At 39.2% G+C, this 23,078-nt stretch overlaps 1 protein-coding gene across 1 annotated transcript in view; it reads right to left on the bottom strand.

Moving 5' to 3' along the window:
- Nucleotides 1–23,078, bottom strand: part of LOC122813421 (neurogenic locus notch homolog protein 2-like) — a 1,182,542-nt gene that overhangs the window by 569,092 nt on the left and 590,372 nt on the right. Inside the window, exon 5 of the mRNA XM_044085736.1 lies at nt 985–1,107. Within this exon, the coding sequence (XP_043941671.1) occupies nt 985–1,107 (123 nt within the window). The remainder of the gene's footprint in view (nt 1–984; nt 1,108–23,078) is intronic.

Raw genomic sequence — 23,078 nt, 5'->3', positions numbered from 1 at the left:
CACCTACAGTCTGCAACAAATTACTTAATTTCAGGAAAAACATGATCAGATACTTACTAATGTCAGTAGAACTGCCAAAACCAAGGAATTAAACCCCCTCCCATGGCAATGTAAAGACAGTCAAGATTTGGATGCTGTGAGAAAGTGCAGTACTAAAGGCAGTGACTATATTACTATTGTACAAGAAAACTTACCTGCAGCTTACTGCAGAACACCACAATGGAGACAGGATAAGAACACATACTGCATTCCAAAAGGGGTTTCACAGCAAACTGATCTGTCAGTTGTTACAAGGCTAGGAGACTTGTTTGGTCTTGGCCACAAAGAAATGTGTGCACACACACGCACACTTATTCTCAATGCTGAAGAACTGCTAAGGAATGAGGGACATGATATGCTTACTATCAGTCCAACCAGATGAGACTTGAGATTTTCCTGCTACTGTTGTAATGCATATTAAAAGTAGGTCTTAAATAACAATGCTTAAAATTACCTGGTCAATAATATGTTATGAAAGTAAAGCCAAAGTTAAGATGTCATACTCTGGCATTATCACAAACTGAATTATCCTGTGTTATGAATGCTTGAGTCAATGACCAATTTACTACCACAAGCAGGGCAATGAATATATTTGTCAGGAGCTGGTCAGAGTTTGAATTAAGTAGGATCAGGTGTGCCTTCAAAACAGTAACTCCTTAGCGAATAAATGTATGATAACTGGGAAATTATGCCAATTAAAGATATTTGGATCATTAACATCACATTGTGCACAGACTGTACCATACACATGCATGGGTTCTACTGGAAATATAACAAGAAAAGCCCCAACTGCATGGCAGTACTTACTTGCTCCAACACAATACCTGAAAAAACAGTGGTCACCTGATGGCACAGGACAACAATAAACCTAGTTAGATCCAGATAATCTAAAACTTACCAAGAGTGAAATTCTAGGTGAAAAAATGCACCTTAGCATTTACTCACCTGTCCACTCAGGTGGACACTGACAGTTGTAAGTGTTCACACCATCAACACAGGTTCCACCATTCTGGCATTTATGGCCTGGACAGTCATCAATATTTTTCTCACAGTTGTTTCCTTCAAATCCTAAAGAAAAAACAAAGAAATACATCATATCCTTATAACATGATATACAAATCAGTTATGAAAAACAATATGACACCATCAAAAACTCTCTCAGAACAGTCTGGTAAGCACCCACTCACACACTCACAGACTGAGTTAAGAAATCATGTACTATACTGCCAGCTTTCTTCAAACCTTGAAAAATCAATGCAGTTTGCTTCACTATGCACAACTGTCCAAATGCTCAAGAACACAGAAATGATTAAAAAGAGTAAAAGCCACATAAAAAAAAAAAATCAGCAAAATAGCACTGCTTAGTAAGCTCCAGGTCCAATGTTGTAGATCTACACTTTATTCTGAAAAGTCTATAAACCGGTCAGGGTATAATGTACGCAAACTGTAAATCACAGGCAGGTGTGTAAAAAGTGCATAATTTGTGGTACACCTAGAGCTGTTGTAATGCAAAAATCTAACAGATGAGTGCTTCCAACATACATGGGTAACATATTCATTTATAAATACCAAATACTTCACCACTGCTCTAGAAAAAGGACATTTTTTCTGAACCTTAACAAAGAAAAGAATAACACACAAGTCTAACAATATTGAGACAAACTGTGATAAAAGATAATCAATCCCTTAAATATAAGAATGCACTGCTCTGGAAAAAAAACTATGAGGAAAGTAGACAACTTCTCAAAATGCCCATGTAAAATATTCACCTTTAAGTATGTTTATAAGCCTTAGAAATGTGTGACTAGTTTAGAATAACCATTTGAAAAGTTGGTACCTGCACTGCCATGTGGAGACTGAATGGCTGAAAATCCGGACTTACATATACCAAGCCCAAGACTGACGATTGTCAGAATATTTCCTTTTCTCCAAGGTATGGCAATCTCTGCACTGGTATTAATAAGTTCAGGGATGTGAGGGCTTCCCCCGTACAAAAAAATAAGTTTCAAGGAGAAGAGTGACAGTCACACTTCTGTATTTTCAGTGTTTTTTCCGTTTCAGGATTTAATAAAAAAAAATTGCCACAATTCAACAGGAAGCCATAACCAAGCTCTCCTTTATCTATCAATGTAGGTCACTTCTCTACTGTTTGTTCATGCGATATCAGCTTATACTAGCAATTATTACCAGGCTTTATCCATGGCTAGTGCAGTTTGCCTAAGTAGGTGCATTTCATCAGGAGCTGGCACATCCTACATTTAAAAAAGAAACTCCAGTACTCATTTTGATTCACCCATGCTCAGGCAGAGTTTATTAGTATTATACACCAGAATTATTAAAAAAAAAAAAAGATACTTCTTATGTTTTATATATAACTCCATTGTACAGTTGACCTCATTTCCTTCAATGGATGTTTCTGTACACAGATCTACTTAGTTAAGTGTGAGCACATTTCTATACAAGCAAACTCAGTAGTTATGCTTGCAGATTACAGCTACTTTTCCCCAATGGAAAAAAATGGAATTTTTTGTATCTTTTCATAAATACTGCATGCAGTCTGTTTTTGTCTGGAGATGAAGTTTCTTTTTTTTTTTTTTTTTTTACCTACTTTAACTTCTTGAACATGCTGCCAACATGTTAATGGCAGCAAGTACGAACATTTTGAGTCATCTGCTGAATATTATCTTTCTGCAATCGAACTTGTAGTTTGCTACCAGTAAAAAGACCATTCAAAGGATATCGTTAGAAGCACTGTACAATATAAAAATGCTGGCCATCTTCCTTAGGTCAAAGTTAAGGAATGTTGCCAAAGAAGGCACAGCTTTAAAATTTGTGAAGATCTACACAACTTCTACTGCCAAAAAGCTTGCTAACATCTTGAAGAAGAAAAAAAAAAAAAAAAAAAAAAACAGCAGGAATAGAGTTCTGTTCTACATCAGTTATATTACAGTCTGAGAAGGCAGAAAAATGTTACTTGGCAATTTAGAAGATAAAGTTTCATCTGATAGCTGTAAAAAACAAAACTGTGAACCATTCTGTTTCTAGCTATTTTATATGCGAAGGGAAGATGAAAATGAAGGAACAGTCGTTTTAGATATTTAACTGCATTTTCAGGACTCACATAAAGGACACAATTTTACGGTGCACAGATAATGACAGTATTTGAGATACTATATTTCACTTCATAAAGCTGAATTTCTGTTACATTTACTTTACATTAAGTAAAATATTTTATATACATCAACCAAACATGTTCATGCTATGAAAATGACACTTGAAAATATGTACACTGTACACAGTTGCAACCACTCTTATTTTGACACAGCTAGAGAGTACTGTAGTGTATTTAATTATACAATGACTTTTCATTAGTATTATAAAAATGTGTACACTGATTTGTCTGCCCAACCAGAGTACCCATTGTACATTGAGCATATACCAATATAAATAAGTCTGGGCATGCAAGTACTATTGAGCGGCCAGACTTTTCTATTGATATATGCTATGGAGGGCAGACTAAATACAAGAAAAATCAGGTACATTTTACAAAACTAAAGAAAAAGAAGCATACCTGATTTTCCTTGTATTTCTGTGCAGTCTCGGCAGACTGTCATATCTCTAAACTGTCTGGGGTTATTTCTCCAAGATGCACTACCCTGGATGTGCAGTAGTAAACCCCACCCTCCCCATCCCATCTCATGAAAGAACTGCTTAACTAATAGACAGCTGATTCCGTGAATACTTGCTGTGTCTCATCTTCAATAAATATTGTATTAAAAAAAAAATCTTTGGATGCTTAAAAAAATACGTATGTTTTGTGATTATTTTTACTTGGTATAATTACAGAAGATGAGACACTGTCAGCAGCCTGGCTGTTGCTTACAAGTAAGTGATAAACAGTATTCTCTAGGGGTACTGTAGCAAAATTAACCTACAATTAGTTCTTTGAACTTACCGCAAAACTTTTTAGGGATTGTGAAATGTCATAAACGGTTGTCAGATTATTTAACCCAGTTCTACACTGGTAACTGAAAAGTTGCAACATGGATCACAGTATCATGTAGGAGATTACAGGATACACAGTAATACTGTTGCAGTTTTATTCATGTGCAGCTTGTTATATCCGGATGTATAGTAATCTTTATTTCATCTTCATTTCTGGTAGCTTCGCTGAGACACACTTGTTGGTCCTGGGACAGGAAACAGGGAAGATTTCCTTGTTATTACAGAATGATGTGCCCATCCCTGGGGAAGCAGCGGCTGCCATTAGCAACATGGTTGGCCCCATTTTTCCTGTCAAAATGAAACAGAAAACCAAACAAGCATCTACTCCTCTTCAAATTTCTTTGGATAGTAGTTTACTGGGACTGGTTCAGGGTTTAATTTAGGTTCTTGATCCTTCTTGTAAAGTAGGTTCTAGTAAAAGAAAGAGGGATGCCTCTTTTCTATAGAGATTCAAGATTCTGAATCTGAGCAGTAAGGTGTACAGGGACGGATTTCAGGGTTGTCTCCTCAGATTTCCGATTCAGACTCAGAAGACAGCTCAGATTTTGCTGCTTCCTGTGGGGGTTTCTCTGAGACTATTGCTAGAATGCCCCAGTATTTTCAGTGGGAGAACAATGAGGTTTCTCAGTCCCTCAGAAAATACTATGAACTGTTACAGAAGGATTTTCCAGAACCTAAGCCTATTCCTCCTGTCCTGTCTGCTTTACAGGATGTGTGTCTTACTGCTTGCAGTTTTCCTGATAATCAGACAGCTGTCCCTAAAAAGGCAGATGAGATTTTTAAAGTTCCTCAGCCTTAAATGTTTACACACGATTCCCAAACCTGACCCAGCAGCTATAGCCTTAGCTAACTCCACTGTTGATAAGCATTAGTTAATTCCAGTCCCACCCTTTCATATAAGGATGGGACAATGTAATGATAAGTATGGGAAAAGTGTATACTTCTGTAACTTTAAATTTCATTTTAAATTGTCAGGCTCATAGGTTAAAGTTTGTTCTGACATACTATTAGAGTATGGGGAATGTTTAATTTACAGCTTCTTAGTTTCTTCTTGTGAAGAAAACTGGTGTATGTCTTTCGGCTTTTTCCGGTTAGGGGTTGCCACAGCGGAACTCCGGTCTGCTAATGATTGGCAGTTGATTTTTACGTACCAGCTTGCCAGGCCTGACGCACAACCTTCAACGAAGGTACGCCCATTCACGCATGTCTCCACGCAGAAGACGCTCTGAGAATCGAACCGGACAACGTCTTACTGTGAGGCGACAACGCTACCGCAGCACCACCACCGCGGGTCTTGTGAAGAAAACAATGCTTTAAATTACTTAGTTTCTTCTACTGCACAGGTCACTACTCATTGTTTGCAAAAAGAGTATGATTCTGTTGACACTTCTTCCAGGGCTATGGCCATTAGTACTGTTTTAAGGAGGTGTGCTTGGCTGCATTCTTAGATTCTCCCAAAATTATTTAAAAAAAATAGAATTTTAAACTCTCTCTTAGATAGAGATTTAGTGTTTAGCCCTTTTGCTGTACAGGTGATCAAAACGTTTGATGAAAAGGACAAGCTGGTCTAGGAACTGTTAAGATTTTTCGTCCCTCCTTCTTCAAATTATACAAGGGATTTTCTTTCTCCTCATCCAATTCTGGCAAAAACAGAATAAACAGTCTCAGCAGAAATCAGGTAAACAGACGTTTAAGAACTGGCAAGGGGGGTTCCAAACAGAAGTATCAAACCTCTCAAAACCAAGGACAGTCCAACAAGTCTAAATGACTATTCAAGAGACCTTGTGACCCCCTCCCACCCTTGTCCCTATTCTCTTTCAGAAATCTTAATCTCCAGTTTTCTCTTCGGCAACGGATTGCTTCAGACAAATAGGTTCCGAAAATCATTCAACAGGGTTACATGTGGCACTGGGAGGAAAGTCTTCCTTTCCAGGGATCATTACTCATCTTGCAGATCCTTCTGTTTTCATCACATGCTGTCCCAAGGAGTGATAGAACCAGTTCCTCCTTCCAAGGTGGGGAAGAGGTTTCATTCCAGAACTTTCTTAGTGCCAAAAAAAAAAAAAAAAGAAAAGAAAATGCTTAGAGACCAATTCTGGGTCTTTCTTTCTTAAACATGTTTATGATAATACCCAAATTCAAAATTAAGTCATTTCACAACCTGTTACTTTTTCCTCTTTCAAGTTTCCTGGCAACACTAAACTTTAAAGATACCCATCACATTCCTGCCCATTTAGACTTCACGAGTTTCTTAAGGTTTTATGTGTCTGGGTCACACTGTCAGTTCTCTGTCTTACTCTTTGGACTATTCACTGCACCAAGAGTGTTCACAAAGTGTCTGGCTCCAATTACAGCTCATTGCAGACTGCAAGAGTATCCACATTTAGACAACTTGTTCATCTTTGCAGAGTCTTTTTCAAAATATCAAAAGTCTATCTCTTGGGTGACCAATCTCTTGCACAAGCTGGGATTCCAAGAGAACATTCAAAAGTCTTTCTTGATTCCTTCACACAGGATTGTGCTTCTGGGACCTCAACTAGACACCTCAGTTCAGAGAGCTTTTTTTCCACAGCAAAAAAAAAGATCTTTATCTAGACTTATTTCAAAGGTTTTCCACTCTGACTTCAGTCACTGCGAAGGAATACCTCAGAATTTTGGGTCTCATGGCATCCATGATTCTCATGAAACCCTGGCAAGACTTCACATGAGAAAGATACTGTGGTATCTGAAATCTCTTTGGTCCCAGCATCAACATCCTTTATCTTTTCAGATCCCAGTACTGAGGTTTGTAAGTAGAGAAATGTTTTGGTGGAGACAACAGATATCACTAAATCCACATCTCCCCTGCTCCAAAGCAGTCAGTCATCAAAGACTCTTTAGACTTGTGGAACAGCTTTGGGAGGGATAAAAATGCAGAGTGGCTATGGGACACCAAGGTCAGATGCAAGTACAATAAATATCAAGGAGATGCTTGCACTCAGCTCTCTGAACTGGGACCTTGTCAAGTGGTTACAGACAATAATAACACAGTCGTGTGATTTATCAACAAGCAAGGGGGAACCAGGTCGTACCCTCTTTGTGGACTAGCCATACTAACTTTGGATATAGCTTCCAAGCACATTCTAACTATACAGGCATCCTACATTCCGTCACAGCAAAACTGTGTGGCAAACAAGCTGAGCAGGAACAGGGTGACTCTCATGAATGGAAACTAGATTGGGAGTCTTGCAAGATTTGATCCATCTGTGGAGAGTTCCTCAAGTTGTCCCCTTTGCCACCTGTCTATTAACGGGTAAAATTCTGTTCCAGGATTCCACGCAAGAAGGCCTGGAAAACTGATACTTTTTCTTTTCTTTTCTTTGGACAGGAATGTTCCTGTATTCTTTTACATGCTTTCCACTAATATCCAGGGTACTTCTGAAGATTCATATAGACTCTCCCAATATCACTGTGGGTGACTCCTTTCTGGCCCAAACAACTGGAGTTCTCCCTTTTTTTGGAAATGGCCAGAGGCAATTGCCACAAGCTTCCTCACAAAGTTGATCTACTTTTACAAGGACTGAGGTGTTCGATGCACCCTGACATCAATCATCTTCAACTGACTGCCTGGATGACAGGATCTTATTTCCTTTTTTGTGAGGATGTGTAGCAGGTACTAATGTAGGCAAAAAAACCTGCTACTAGAAAATCACATAAAAGCAAATGGAAAAGGTTTTCTAGTTGTTGCCAACAACATAACAAGCACCCATTAAGGGCTAGTTGTTCTCTGGTTTTACAGTATTTGTGCGAGTTACTATCCTATGGCTCTTCTTATTCCTCTATCAAGGTTTATTTATCAGCCATTTCAGCTTGTCTGTGCAATGATCCACCTCTTTCAAGGCAGTTTCATGACAAAATCTTCTTGAAAGGGGTTTTGTATAACACACCTCCAAGCAAAGCAGTGGCCTCCTCCTTGGGATCTTAATTTTGTGTTAGAGAACCCAGCACTAATTCCATTTGAAACAGCTAATCTTGCTGACTTGAGGTTTTTAACATGGAAAACAGTTTCACTGACTGCTCTGACCCCTGCAAGAAGGATGTTTGAATTGCAAGCTCTTATGAGTCAATCCCTACCGCATTTTCTACAGGGACAGGGTTTCTTTGAGAACTAATCCTTCTTTTATGTCTAAAGTGTTATCCAAGCCAAATTATCCACCTCCGTTTTCATTTCTGAACTTAAAAATGAGGGACAAAGGATACTCCATATTGAATGTCCACAGACAACTCGGGTACTAACCTGACAGAGATAAATCTTTCATATCTTAGGATCAATTGTTCATTTCTTGTAAAGGGACAATCTGTGTGAAAACAGACTGTTTTCAATTGATTGTCTAAGACTATTACCTTTTGTTATACTCACCATAACAGATCTATTCCAGGCAGAGGCAAGGCCCACTCTGCCAAGGCCTTGGATTCATCTGTGGCTTTTTGGAAAGGGGTGGATTCTAGAAGCTGCTACGTGGTTCTCTGTACATACTTTACAAAGTACTGCAAGTTTGATTCCTTCTGTAAGTCTAGATCAAATTTTGTTAGGAACATTCTCCAGGGGTTCCTAAACCCTTCTTCCTCCTCCCAAATATAGTTTGCTACAGTAATTTACCAATATAGCTAAGGCTACATAGCAGGATTAATATGATGAACATAGTACAGTCATTTAAAAATTTATTTATTTATTTATTTATTTACATTTGTTTACCAGGAAAGTCCAATTGGGCCAGAAGCCCATTTTCAGCGCAGGCCTGGGGAGAAAAGCTCCACAGAAATACAAGCAATATACAATAATTAGATAGTATAACAGTATACATACAGTAAGATGCAGAATACATATCTTCTAGTTAGTCTATACAACGTAGTATTCAATACAGTTTTCTAGTAGATACAGGTTCAAAAAGAAAAATACAAGCATTTCAGTGAAGATCACTGTGAGAAAAAATAAAGTTAGTAGTGTGCATATATTAAATAATAGTTAAGACCAAATAAGATTTCCTTTGACCAAATGAAATTTCCTTTATATATATATTTATTTTTGAGTAGTAATAAACACTGAGGAGAGGGAGAAAATAGGATAAGGAGTGGACAGTGTGTTGAGAGAGGTATAGATATCTTGTCAGTCAGGTTTGGCACAGGAGCAATGCCAGTTCTTGGATAGATGTTCAAATAGTAGTTGTTTAAAACTGGTAGATTCAGGTGTGTTTTGGAAGGTGTGGGGTAAAGAGTTCTATAATTTGGCTATGTGATTTGAGAATAGGACTTCACTGTGAGTGTTGTTAGCTTTGTTTACTGTGAGAAAGTTTCTGTCTGCAGATCTTAGACTTCATAGGCATGAGTAGGGAACAACAAGTTCCTTGAGGGATTGGCAACTGTCAGGATGGAAGATGATACTGTGTGTGAATTTAAGTTGGTAGAGACGAAGAAGGTTAGGTAGCTCGATCCAATTTAATTTATGTAGAACAACACAATGGAGGGTTTGGTGGGGAAGGTTGGCTGCGAAACGGGCTATTTTGTTGTAGCAAGTTTCCAATTTGGTTAATTCTGATTTTTTTTTAAGTTGGTAAAGAGGGGGAAAGCATATAGGAGTGTAGAGAGGAGAAAGGTTCTGGATATGGCTAGTCTGGTATTGTCAAGTGAGGAACGGCTTGCTTCTGTACAGTGAGCCAAGTTATCATAACAGTAGATGTTCGAATGATCACTTCTGCAGTAGCCCCCCCCCCCCCACGTTTTTGTTTGGTGTATTTTTATGCCAGGGTGTGGACATTTATTTTTTGTTATTCCTAGCAATGTCCTTTCAGGGCTCAGGCTCTCTCTCTGTTGACAGGAAAGCACTGAAGGGCTTCATGTCCAAACTTGTTTTTGTAGTCAGCTCACCTTGAGTTGCTTGACAGTTTGGGGACATTGAAGGTGCCCTGATGTCTTAGAAGCTAGCCGGCTGTTATATCCTTGGCAGGATATAACCCATATAGCTAAGGCTACTGTAGCAGTGATCATTCAAACATCTACTTATAGTAAGTTCAACTTAAACAACTGTACATGTTTTTTTTCTTTTGCAAAGAATCATAACACTGACAATTGTAAATAAAGTGCTTCATTTAAGATTTTAGTCAGGAAAGCTAGAAATTTACAAGCACAGGATACTAGCTGCTTTTATTCCTGTTACTGTTCTTACTTCTTATAATAAATTTAAGAAAAAATGAGTACTAACTTAAGAAAAAGTCTCCTAAAGAAAATAAAAGTGAATAGAGGAACTCAACATATAAAGATTAAATTAACAGAGCCTTCACAAGATACTAAACAAGGGTAGGCATCTGCAGGTAATGGAACTAGGCCTTCTGTATGGTGTGAAACTGCTTTCTCTGGGTCATAGTTCATTCCATTACACGGCTATGCAAAGCTGTAGATTCACAGATATTCCAAGGCCACAGAGTCATATGGCCATTCATGTATTGCCATTACCCTCTCTTAAGCCGAATTTCCTTTCTCTAGTAGAACCATATCAGTCAAGTTCTCTAGGTTAAGTTTAAAGAAGACAGTGAATTGCAGTTGTTAACATGCAGAAATCCCCAGTATGCTAACCTGAGGCAAAGCAAGTGCCATAACATAAAGGGATAAAGCTCTATGTCCCAGGCAACCCAATAGAGATGGGACAATATGTCAAACACCTGCCCCCTCGGATGCAACAGGGAAGTGCACAGAGGGAAACAAGTTAGGCCACGAGAGAAACAAACCCTGGCTAAAGCCGACGACATGATCCCCCAGGATGCCCTTAGGTTCTGTGCCAATCCCAGCCCAGACTGGAGATAGTCCAGGGGAGAAAGGAGAGGCTGACACACCAGATGATAGATGGGAGCACGGGGTATGCCCTAGTATGAAGCAAGGGAAGCATAAAGTGCTTTAAAAAGAAACTTTTGTTAATCAGAAGTTTTGGCTCGCAGCTTGGAGATCTGAGAATACCAAAATGGAGAGATCCCAGCAATGAGTCCTAAGGAATACTTCGTCACTTTCATACTTTTTGATGGGGCATCTGCAACTCGCACTGTGCTGGTTCTGTCTTTCAGCCAGTTTGAGATCCATCTGTTCTCATGTCATAATCAACAAAAACAAGTCTGCTCTTTCTGTTCAGTCCTACCACCTAACTGCCTCAAAAGGAGGTTACAAGTAAGAATTAAAGTATCGCAGCTAAGTTAGTAGCATTATTCCATTAACTTCCTTAGTGACTAGAACATACCATAACTTTACCCTCTACTTTCTTCCCACTTGTTGTTCCTTTTGTTTTTATCTTTGCCCTAAACGTAACAATCATTCTCTTTCATTTTTAGAAGAATTAGTCCTGGAAAAAGTACTCCCTGAGCCTCTGCAGCCTCATAGCTTGCTGAACAGCTGCTAACAAGACTAACAGAAGCAACCCTAAAATTAATGGTCAAAACTTTGTATGTATCTCTTGTCTCTCATACTGCACCCTAACCGAAGTTACAGCCTGTAATTTTACAGAAAAGGTACTTTAAAAAAGTCAGGTCTAGTACTGTGGCGTGTACAACTAGTGTGGATAACTGAGTAGTATAGCCCCCACCCCCGCTACTCGTTCCTTCTTCCCTGCTTAGATCCCAATCAGGATTGTCTATATTTTTGGTTTAAATAAATTATTGCATGATAGAATTTAAAACAAGTGCAATACATTTTCAAAGTATATACTCCACTAAATTGGATAATGTCACAAATCTGCAAACTGACGAAGCAGTCAATAATTCCATCCTACCTGCTAACCTTGAATAGTAGGCTAAATAAACTAACTTAGTCATACCAGGTCAGAAGCTCTCTGGAGCTTACAGATTGTTTTTTTTACAGGTGCCAGCTCTCTGTTACCGGGTTCATCCCACTCAGTTTGCCCTCCCTGTGCTCAGGTTCACTGTATTCCTCTACCCTACCCCCAATTCCCTCCAACCCCCCTCTTTTCATTACATTTATACTCTCATAGCCACACCTACTTCCTCCCTTTCACACCTACACACCCATTAACTAATTAGCACCCTCCTCCCCCTACTACCATAACTCCTCACCCTTCTTTAGCTTTACTTCCCTGCAGTGCTTCCCTTCATATCATATTTAACTCATCTCTTTGTAATAACTGTACGCCTTCTTCTGCTTATTCACCTCACAACATTAAGCTCTTACTCTCTGTCATGCAAAATTCTACTGTACCTCAAACTGTTTCCACACATCACTCATACTCTAATATTACCTCTAGTCTATACCAGACAGCTCCTCTTCTCTGTAGTAAACTTCTCCTTCTCTATACCAACTACTCCCTTAAACATGCACATAAATCTCTTATAAATCTCCCTCTCCTTTTCCTCCCCAGGCTGTCACACTCTATTCACAAACTATATCATACCATTTCCTCCCTCATCTGCTCTGGTGACATTCACCCTAACCCAGGGCCCCAAACATCTCCCCATCTCCATGTTATAACTCTTCCAAGTCTCTCCATTTAACTACCATAAAATTCCAGAGCATTTATAACAAAACCTCCAAATTTCATGCTTGGCTTTCTCAAAACAGGGCAGACATCCTAGCTGCTACTGAAACCTGGTTAAAACTCACTATTCAAGACTCAGAGTTTCTCCCTCTCAATTATAATGTAATTAGGTCAGACAGGCAACATAAAAAAGGTAGTGCCGTTGCCTTAATCTTCCTTAATACTCTTAATATATTCCTGTAGTCCAACTCCATTCCACATTTTCTTAATGCAGAGATCTTGATCTCATTTCTATAAATCAATGATTTCAAAAAGCTCTGCTTTATAATCTTATTCATTCCCCCAGGAAACAACATCTCTGTTTCAAAAGATATACTATTCTGGATTTTCTCTACCATAAAAAAATGAAACCATCATACTAGTTGATATGAACACTGACTGGGCTTCCATATCCTCCAATAATTCTACCCCTAACATAAATTTATTTCACTTCATTCAACTAATCAACAGTACTACTAGATTCAATCATAAAACCAACAAAGGCTCAACACTTGACTAGATTCTGGTATCAGACCCTTCCAAATATCCAATTTCAGATACTTTGGCAAACTCCTTTAGTGACCAACTCCTAGCCTATGCTATTTGTCACCGTCCATCCTTTACAAAAAGCCATAATATTAAAGTAATTCAAAATCTATCAAACTTTTTCCCACATACTTTCAGCAGCATCCTAAACAGCTATAACTTGGACAGTCTTAAAACTCTCACATTAGATAATTCCCTTCTCTATTTCAATGACTCCTTCTTAAATATATTGCACAGCCTAATTCCTACCAGAAACAACCAAATTAAATCCAACCATGCCCCCCGGCTGTCAAAACCTACCAGGGAAATCATGAAAAACAGGGATAAAGCCTGGAAGCGCTGGCTCAAATCTAAGAACCCCACTGATCTCAGCCATTACAAACAACCGAAATCAAGCAAAAAAATCATCTTCAAAGACAAGCAACAACACTTCTGAAAGTTACAAACAAATAGGAAAAATAATCCCAAAACGTTCTGGTCCTCGATCAATAATCTCTTAAACCCAGGTACTAACTCCAACCCGAACCCCTACCCTAACTTGCCTCCTGAACTTAATGCCTCTAAAGCTAACTCCTACTTCATAGATATTACAGCTAATATTACTGCTGCCTTCTCCTCACCCCTACCAAACATTCATCTACACATGCCATCCTCCTCTACCCCCTCATCCCAACTTCACCATTGCCAACATCCCAGCTGTACACCATATTCAGAAATTCCCCTAACCAGGATTTAACCTCTCTCCTATCTCTACTTCCTATATCAAAAAACTCGTAAATCTTAAACCCTGCTCTAATTCTGCCGACAAAATTCCGGCCAAATTCCTCAAAATCGCCACAGATGATGTAGCTCACCCTATTAGCATCCTAATTAACAGGTCTATCCAAGAATCATACGTCCCCTGTCTTTGGAAAAAAGCGATCATCCTGCCCCTTCATAAAGGCAGACCGTCCTCTGACATCTCCAACTTTCGACCCATAGATCTCCTTTCCCCATCTCCAAAATACTGGAAAATTGTGTCCAGAAACAACTTCTTCAGCACCTTCTAAACAATAACATCCTCTGCCCAACCCAACATGGATTCCGTCCTGAGCACGGTACATCTACAACTCTAATCTCTTTTTTAGATATCATCAATAAAGCCCATGACTCAGATCATACAGTATCTGTTCTCTTTCTGGATCCTGACACTACTTCTCATTCCATCCTCTTAGCCCAACTCTCTTCCATAGGTTTATCCTTCCAGTCACTAAACTGGCTTAAAAGCTCTCTCTCAGACAGGCAACAAGCCGTTAAATGGCACAACTCTACTTCCCCCTACCTTCATAACCCTATCAGCGTGCCACAAGGCTCAATCTTAGGTCCTTTTTTGTTTAATATATTCATAATCTACACCAAGCTATTCCAAATGCATCCCTACTTCAGTATGCAGATGACTCGACCATAGTCTACACTGCTCTCAGTCCTATCATACTACAACAAAATACCCAAGCTGCCTTTCTTACTGTGGAATCCTGGCATCATAAAAATCCCCTTTCCCTAAATGCCAAAAAAAAAAAAAAAACAAACTTATGTTGTTTACCCCCAAAAGAAATATGTCCTTCTACAAAGTAGACTTTAACATACTTTCATCAAATTCTACAATAAACGAAGTAGAATGTAGAACTAAAACTCATAAAAAACTAGGATTACTATACAGGCATAATAGATTCCTCTCCTTACCAACTAAAGAAGCATTAGCACTCTCATATTTACTACCCTTCTTACTCTACGGTGCACCTCTATCAATTTATCAATCTGCATTCTGCTCCAAAAACAAAACTAGAATCCTGTTACAATAAAATTGCCAAATTTGCTACAAATAACAGACACTCTTCCCATCACTCTATTGCATTAAGGAAACTTCAGTGGCCTGAATTCCCACAATACTTGCTACTCCTTCAACTTACTACCACTCATACTAATTCACATACCACAAGACTGCCCAGCCCTCAGCTCCTTACTCACCATTTACATCCCCCTTAGACCACTATGGTCAGAACAACAACATTTACTCCACATTCATAAACCTAATTTAGCAGCAGGTAAGCGTCTTTACTCCTGGACCGTAGCTAAACTTGAGCTCCTCCCTTCTCTCCGCAGTGAACACTCCCCTCCTAGCTTCAAAACTGCTAAGTACATTTCACACTATGCCATCACTTGATGTCTCTACTCTTCAGAACTATTCCTGCTCGTATACGAGCACCACTCTCTATTTCACTGTTCTCTCTCGCTTCTTATGTTTCACCTCAGCCTACCTACCCTCACTAATAGCAATCCTTTGTAGTGAGTATTCCCTTCAGGGAATCCCTGCTCAAAAATATTACCCTCTACAGACTGAATTTTTTTCTATGATACATTGTAACCCTTCTGTACTCAATTATACCTTATTGTGATAATTTACTAAAAATGGCACAGAAGTTAGATACTTATGTTTACTTCTGAAACCAGTGAATTAAGTTTAATCTTAAGCTGTACATATGTTACTTCAGGATTATGCTGATTGTTTGTGACTCTGTATCTTGTATGTGTTATGCTACTCTATATCTTTGTATTCTATTGTTTTTGCGACATTGGAGCTTTTCTCCCCAGGCCTCCACTGAAAATGGGCTCATTCTGACCTAGTGGACTTTCCTGGTAAACAAACATCAATAAATAAATAAATAGAAGCAATATTGGGACATATTGCACCATTTCAAATAATGGTTACTGAAACTGCAAATAATGTTGGAAGATTCCAGATTGTGAGAAAAGCTTTCTGAACAAGATAATTCTCAAGAGACTCAAACCATCAGATGGACAGCCTTCTGGACATCTTGGAGGGGTGGTATCCTGTGAAACTTGTCTAGGAACACGTGGCATTATTTTAACAGGCTACTCAACTTTAGGCATCTGTTAAGGAAACTGGCCTAAGTGTTCTCAGAAAAGTCTGTCGGATGAACCAGGCATCTAACAGCTATGCCAGTGACTAATGTCTTTCGCACATCAAACATTCTGCTGTGTGCCAAGCACTGGGTGAGATATTAAACAGAGCCCTTGGTTGATGTCTGGGTCAAAATTTTCTTCTTAACATCCTATATGGCAGCCCTCACAGAGTCTTGTCGGCTTCCTTTTCCAAGTCTCTATGGAATCTCAACACAGAAAAATAAAGTTTAATGTCCTGAAGGTGAATGTGGATAACAAGTAAGCATGTTTTCTAAGGTTCTCCAAGGCACAAAACATTTTATTAGATTACCTGTCTGCAGGATTCTGAGGGTGCTAGAAATCTTTTAAGACATATACAGCCACTACATGTCTGCCTCTAAGACAGTAGCCAGACTAGTCCAGTATCAAAGTCTCTGGTATGGCAGCCACCAGATTTAGGTTCCTCCAATCTGTCTAAATCACTAGCTGGATCATCCTTTTCATTGGTGTGACAGTCCAAAAATTCAGCTTACAAGACTGAAAGACATCCTTCAGATTAAGTTCAGAATAAGAGGGTATTTCATAGGTCTAACCTGTCTTGGACTGGATCATTTCAAGTACTTCCACAAACCTGGGGTCATCTGACCAAATAATGGGGATACATCCTTTTCAGTGTCATCCCCCTCTACGGTTAGAGTCTTAACAGGGGAGTCAACGTACTTCTTATATTTAACACTTCCTTGGTTGCCTTAAATAGAAGGAAGAATTTTTATGACCAGACAGTCATAACCTTGGAGCAGGGCTCCCATTTTTATGTTCTATGTAGTGGAGATGGATGGCCATCAACTCAGTCATCTGAGGTCCCATAGTGCCATGACATGCCTGAGGGAAGCACATGCACAAAAGTTTGCACCATCTGCGTGAAGAACACTGAGGAGTCAATCACAGAATGACTCTCATCTTCCATTATCATCTCCAGCTCTTTCAACAGCAAAGCTGGCACATCTCGAAGTCGAAAAGTTTACTTTGTCGATGGAATGGCAGGCCTGATATGGTTGACACAAACTGTGACTCAGAGAAAAACCTTTAATGCCAGTGTCAAAATGTCCTTCAGCACCTGATGCAGATAATGCTTGTGCCAAAACAGCTGCTGATGTTGGGATCGCTGCAGCTGGAAGCAGCAATCCTTAAGCTAGGACATCAATCGATCCTAATAGATTCACTGATGTCAACCCCATCATTGAGGTCTGGACTGCCAGCTGAATTACGAATAGAACTAGGAGGGGCATGGTAGAAAGCCTGGGTTGGACAGTTGAAAATCAGGCAGGGAAGGAGTTCTATTTACCCTAGAGTTTGGGAAGAGGCCAAAGACCAAATCTACTACACAGATAAAGTATTTTCAGATTTTTTACTGTGATCAGGGTTTACAGTGATAGAACACCCAGATATGATACAGTCCAAGGAGCTATGTTGTAGGGGGTCTACAGCTCAGGTTCAGAAGCAATCAAAACTATACTTCTGGCTCTACTCCTAGGGAAGTCTTTTTTGAAATAGAGTTCAGCTCAGGGGTAGAAACCAACAGATGTAGTTCTGGATCCAAGGGAGCAAACTAAGCTTAGTTTGCTGGGAGCAGGTACATGAGCAGAAACCGAAGGGGATGCCTTAGAGAGCTCCTGGACTGAGGTGAAGTCAACGGTTCCATGTCTGGCTACCAAATACTGAAAAACTCGAACTGCAAAATAACAAACAAAAAACAGTGAAAGGGACAATTATCGAACAGCAGCAGCTTTGAAAATAAATACATCAAAAGGCCATAGTTAGCAAACAACCAAAAAGTAAAGCGATGCATAAGGTAACTGAAGGAAAGCCTTTTAAAATTTGCCCTTTTCCCCACTGTAGTACGATTTCAGAGTTTGTGTATATTGTTGAGGGGGTGGGGCGTATAGATAGATAGATAGATAGATAGATAGATAGATTAATACTAGGCTAATTGCCCTTGTGGGCCATTTTAAGCCTAGCCAATTACCCCATGTGCGAATCAAACCCTGTACCTTGTGTCTACAAGGTAAACACCTTAACCATTCTGCCATCCCCCCACCTTGGCTGGTTGTGTGTGTGATGTTGGTTGACTATGGACATTCAATTCTATTTTTTTTTTTCGAAGTTGGCTTTGTTCAATAATTGTCCCGTTCGCCGTTTTACTTTTGATGTTTCACGGTTTGAGTTTTTCAGTATTCGGTAGCCGAACATAGACCCAAAGTCAACTTCAGTTTCACAAGCTTGAGGTGGTTGCAACTATCCTTTAAAATACCGGGACTGAAGGCAATCCAGATTTCACAGACCTCTGAGACATTTGCTTCTCTTAAACAATTTAAACATTTTATATGCTTAATCTTGGGGGGGGGGGGGGGGTCCTCAACTTGCATTTATACTACTTTAATTCCCCTTTATCCATGACAAAAAGGGTCTACTTCAGAAAGACGAAAACGTAAACTCTCGAACGCTCACATGAGTGAATAATCAGAAACTAGAAATTGGTATTTTGGGATCACATTACAGCCTTTCCTCACTGTAGTGTGATCTCGGAGTACAAATATATATACATATATATATATATATATATATATATATATATATATAAATATATATATTCGAGTTTTTGATTATTTGCTCATATGAGCGTTTGAGAGTTTGCGTTTTCAGTTTTATGACACAGACCCGACAAAAACACATGCACTGACTCTGCCACAAATACAGCAATTACACGAAGATGTAAACTGGCAACAAAGATGCAACAATAACTTTGCCTGCAAGCTAAAATAAAGTTGCACAGCAACACACAAACTGCGGAGAAGTAGTAAAGTGTATAAAAAAATAAAACTTTAAACTATAAAACTAATAATAAATATAATGAAAACTTGAGCTAATCTGAGTTATGTGGAAAGGAAGGAAAAAGCAACTGACAAAAAAGTTAAAAAAAAAAAAAAATGGAACAAACAGACTTTTCCATAAAGAAACACCATGAAGACAGCAACTACAAACTTTGATAACCAAAATGTGTAAAAACGTTAAAAAAATATGCAGACTGGGTCCATTTCTATCCATCAAAATGAGCCTAAACAATTGCTAAAGGGATATGAAGACAGGCTCTCTGCAGTAGTCCACTGCTGGTAAAAGCAAAGGGTCTTTCTAGCTTGTTAAGTTTCTTCAGCTGGACTAAGTCCTAAAGGTCCTAATGGTAAACAGGATGGAGCTCCAATTGCAAATCCTGCTTTACTGGTGGATCTGATGACTGAGATAATGCAAAACCGCTCTTGTACTTGTACAGTACTACAGCAGAGCCCAATACCCAATTCTAAACATAAAAGAAGGAGCAAATACTTTCTAGTGCTGATTCTCTTCCCTTAGTTTCCCACTTACAATATCCCACAGTCCATCTGGAAAGCTTCATCAGCATAAGATCATGGATATAAGGATTGCATCCACCAAGTTTGTCAAGCTATGTAATTATGTTAACATTATGTCCTTCAATTCATACAGTAAACAAACATGTGTGTGCTAAGTATGCTTTGCTTACTGAAACACACAATCTCCTGAGGATTCACATAGCAAATAATGGAGCCTTTAACATTCAAATAAAGACAAAGCCTAGGTGGCACACAACCAAACACAGTCAACATTTCAAAGGCTGCTTAAGACAGAAAGACAGTGGTGGACCACCCTTCCATTTCCTCAAACTTTTTTTCTAAATTTGCAGTTCTACTAATGATCAACCATTCGTTTAAATATCTGAATTACATGCATATCCACTGTGGAATCGGGCACCATCAGATAAACTGAAATGAAATGCAGCAGCAGTAGCAGCAGCCTTTAGAACAAAAATGAAGAAAGAGGCATTAGGGAGTGGCAAACAAAAATAAATCAATATTACTTTTTACTTAAGTGAACTTGCAAGCAGCCAACCATACTACAGTTTTCAAAACCACATACTAAATGTTTGTATATTTTTCAGGACTGCAGTATGGGGAACTATAGGCCTGTATGACTGCAGTGACAACCCATTAATTTCACTTCAAAAATAACTAAATATAAATGCTAAGTGGAGGACAATTTGAGTAACAAAGACCTTGCCATCCGAAAATAAAGGGAGTCATCCTTCTTTTCACTATGTTACCACTCATGTGGTATCATTGTAACACACAGCAGAAACAGGTGTTGACTTTGAGGGAACATGGGCGAAATTCTCGGCTGGGTTTATAAGGGTCTCCGAGGCCAATAGCCTAGTATCATCCTATGAACCTATGAACTAACAGAAAACATGGCAGAGTCAGGTGCTACAGAAATAATGAGACATAACATACCATATGTTCAAGGAAATTAATAAACAACTCTGGTATGTAATACAGGACAATAATGCCGGAATGTTCTTGTGCCCTAAAAGCTACATGAAAATCCCTTGATGCTCATATTGGAGTCAATCTTTTAAATGGACTGCTGTTAAACAGATATCTGAAAAAGTTAAATGTGCCTGAAAAACTGCCTTACAAAATGCATTAACCTCCCCGTTTAAGGGGAATAAATAAAGGTCTGATAATAAACCACATGAAGCACTCCATATTTACAGAGACTACAGCACAGACTACTTGCAAAGACATCATACAAAATGTCTAATCCATGACTGTAATCACGGCTGCACTATCCTGTTACCTACTAGTTCTTATGACTCAAAATTTATAGAAGAATGTCCTCTAGAAAAACAACTTATCAGGTAGGGATCATTCTAAATGATAATCACACCAAGTTTTTGAGCCTGTTGCTCACTGCAAGATTTTTGTGAAAGCAAGCCTGGCCACAGAATTAGGAGTCACTCCTGGGCCATGTTTCCAGGGCACAAGTGGTGACAAGAGAACGTAGGGAGACAGCATGAAAAGGACACATCTTTCTTTTACCTGCTGAATGCTGATTATTGTAATGTTTTAAAAAACACCTGTAACTCCACTATTTTTACACTCTCACATCAAGTTTTCAACATAACATCTAGGAGTCTCCTACTGATGAAATATACACTTCAATGCACAACTGTCTACAATGCTATTTGGCAGTCAATTCAGAAATAAACTTTCACAGAGAGAGAACTGCATAAACATGACAGCATAAGTCAAGAGATACAGACTCACAGAGCCGGTGATGGAAATTTGATATGAAAAATGTTTAGAAATACTTAAGTTATTTAAAATGCACTAGAAAACTGAAGAAAGTCTGATCTTTGTTTTTTAAAGAAAATTAAATGTTCATAACTTAACGACTTCTTAACATCTTTTACACCAAATTTTCAAAATATCATTTACTAGTCCATACTTCCACCTCCTTAGCTATGCAAATTTTGTTGCAAAACTCTCTCTGAAGACATGCAACAGACACCATACTGATTGGGACTTATTATTGATGCTTGAAAATGTGATGTGAAAAAGTTAAAAGAATACGTTAGCAGTAATTAAATTACATTTGGTGTGAAAATGTTAATACATGCCATTGCATTACCAGTGCTTACTAAGAAAGAAAGGAAAAATTTTGGAGTGAGTTGGATGAAGTGGTGGTGAGTGTACCCAACGGTGAGAGACTGGTGATTGGAGCGGATTTCAATGGGCATGTTGGTGAAGGGAACAGAGGGGATGAGGAAGTGATGGGCAGGTATGGTGTTAAGGAGAGGAATGCAGAAGGTCAGATGGTAGTGGATTTTGCGAAAAGGATGGACATGGCTGTGGTGAATACGTATTTCAAGAAGAGGGAGGAGCACAGGGTGATGTACAAGAGTAGGGGAAGATGCACACAGGTGGACTATATCCTATGCAGGAGGGCCAGTCTGAAGGAGATTGGAGACTGTAAAGTGGTGACAGAGGAAAGTGTAGTTAGGCAGCACAGAATGGTGGTCTGTAGGATGATGTCGGTGATCAAGAAGAGGAGGACAAGTGCGAGAGCAGTGCCAAGGATCAAACGGTGGAAGTTGAAAAAGGGTGATTGTGAGGTGGAGTTCAGGGAAGAGTTAAAAAAGGCACTGGGGACAGTGAAGAGTTACCGAACACCTGTGTATCTACATCAGAGATGGTAAGGGAGACAGCTAAAAAGGTGCTTGGTGTGACATCTGGACAGAGGAAGGAGGACAAGGAGACCTGGTGGCGGAATGAGGAAGTACAGGAGAGTATACAGAGGAAGAGGCTGGCGATGAAGAAGTGGGATTGTCAGAGAGATGAAGAAAACAGACAGGAGTATAAGAGATGAGGAGCATGGAGAAGAGAGAGGTGGTGAAGGCTAAGGATAAGGCATATGGAGAGTTGTATGAAAGGTTGAACACTAAAGTGGGAGAAAAGGACCTGTACCGATTGGCTAGACAGAGGGACCGAGCTGTGAAAGATGTGCAGCAGGTAAGGGTGATAAAGGATAGGGAGGGAAATGTACTCACAAGCGAGGAGAGTGTGTTGAGCAGATGGAAAGAGTACTTTGAGAGGCTGATGAATGAAGAGAATGAGAGAGAGAAAGAAGGCTGGATGATCTGGGGATAGTGAATCAGGAAGTGAAAAAGATTAGGAAGGAGGAAGTATGGACAGCTATGAAGAGGATGAAGAATGGAAAGGATGTTAGTCCAGATGACATACCAGTGGGAGCATGGAGGTGCTTAGGAGAAATGGCAGTGGAGTTCTTAACCCGATTGTATAATGAAATCTTGGAAAATCAGAGGATGCCTGAGGAGTGGAGGAAAAGTGTTTTGGTACCTATTTTTAAGAATAAGGGTGATGTGCATACTTGTAGTAACTACAGAGGGATAAAACTAATCAGTCACAGCTTGAAGTTATGGGAAAGAGTAGTGGAAGCTAGGTTAAGAAGGAAGGTGATGACTAGCGATCAGCAGTATGGTTTCATGCCAGAAAAGAGCACTACAGATGCGATGTTTGCTCTGAGACTGTTGATGGAGAAATATAGGGAAGATCAGAAGGAGTTG

Source organism: Protopterus annectens, chromosome 10.part0, assembly GCF_019279795.1.
Source record: "Protopterus annectens isolate FY-2018-M chromosome 10.part0, PAN1.0, whole genome shotgun sequence".
Classification (NCBI taxonomy): Eukaryota; Metazoa; Chordata; order Ceratodontiformes; family Protopteridae; genus Protopterus; species Protopterus annectens.
The sequence above is the reverse complement of the archived record's forward strand: the minus strand, read 5'-3'. Positions and strand labels throughout refer to the sequence as shown.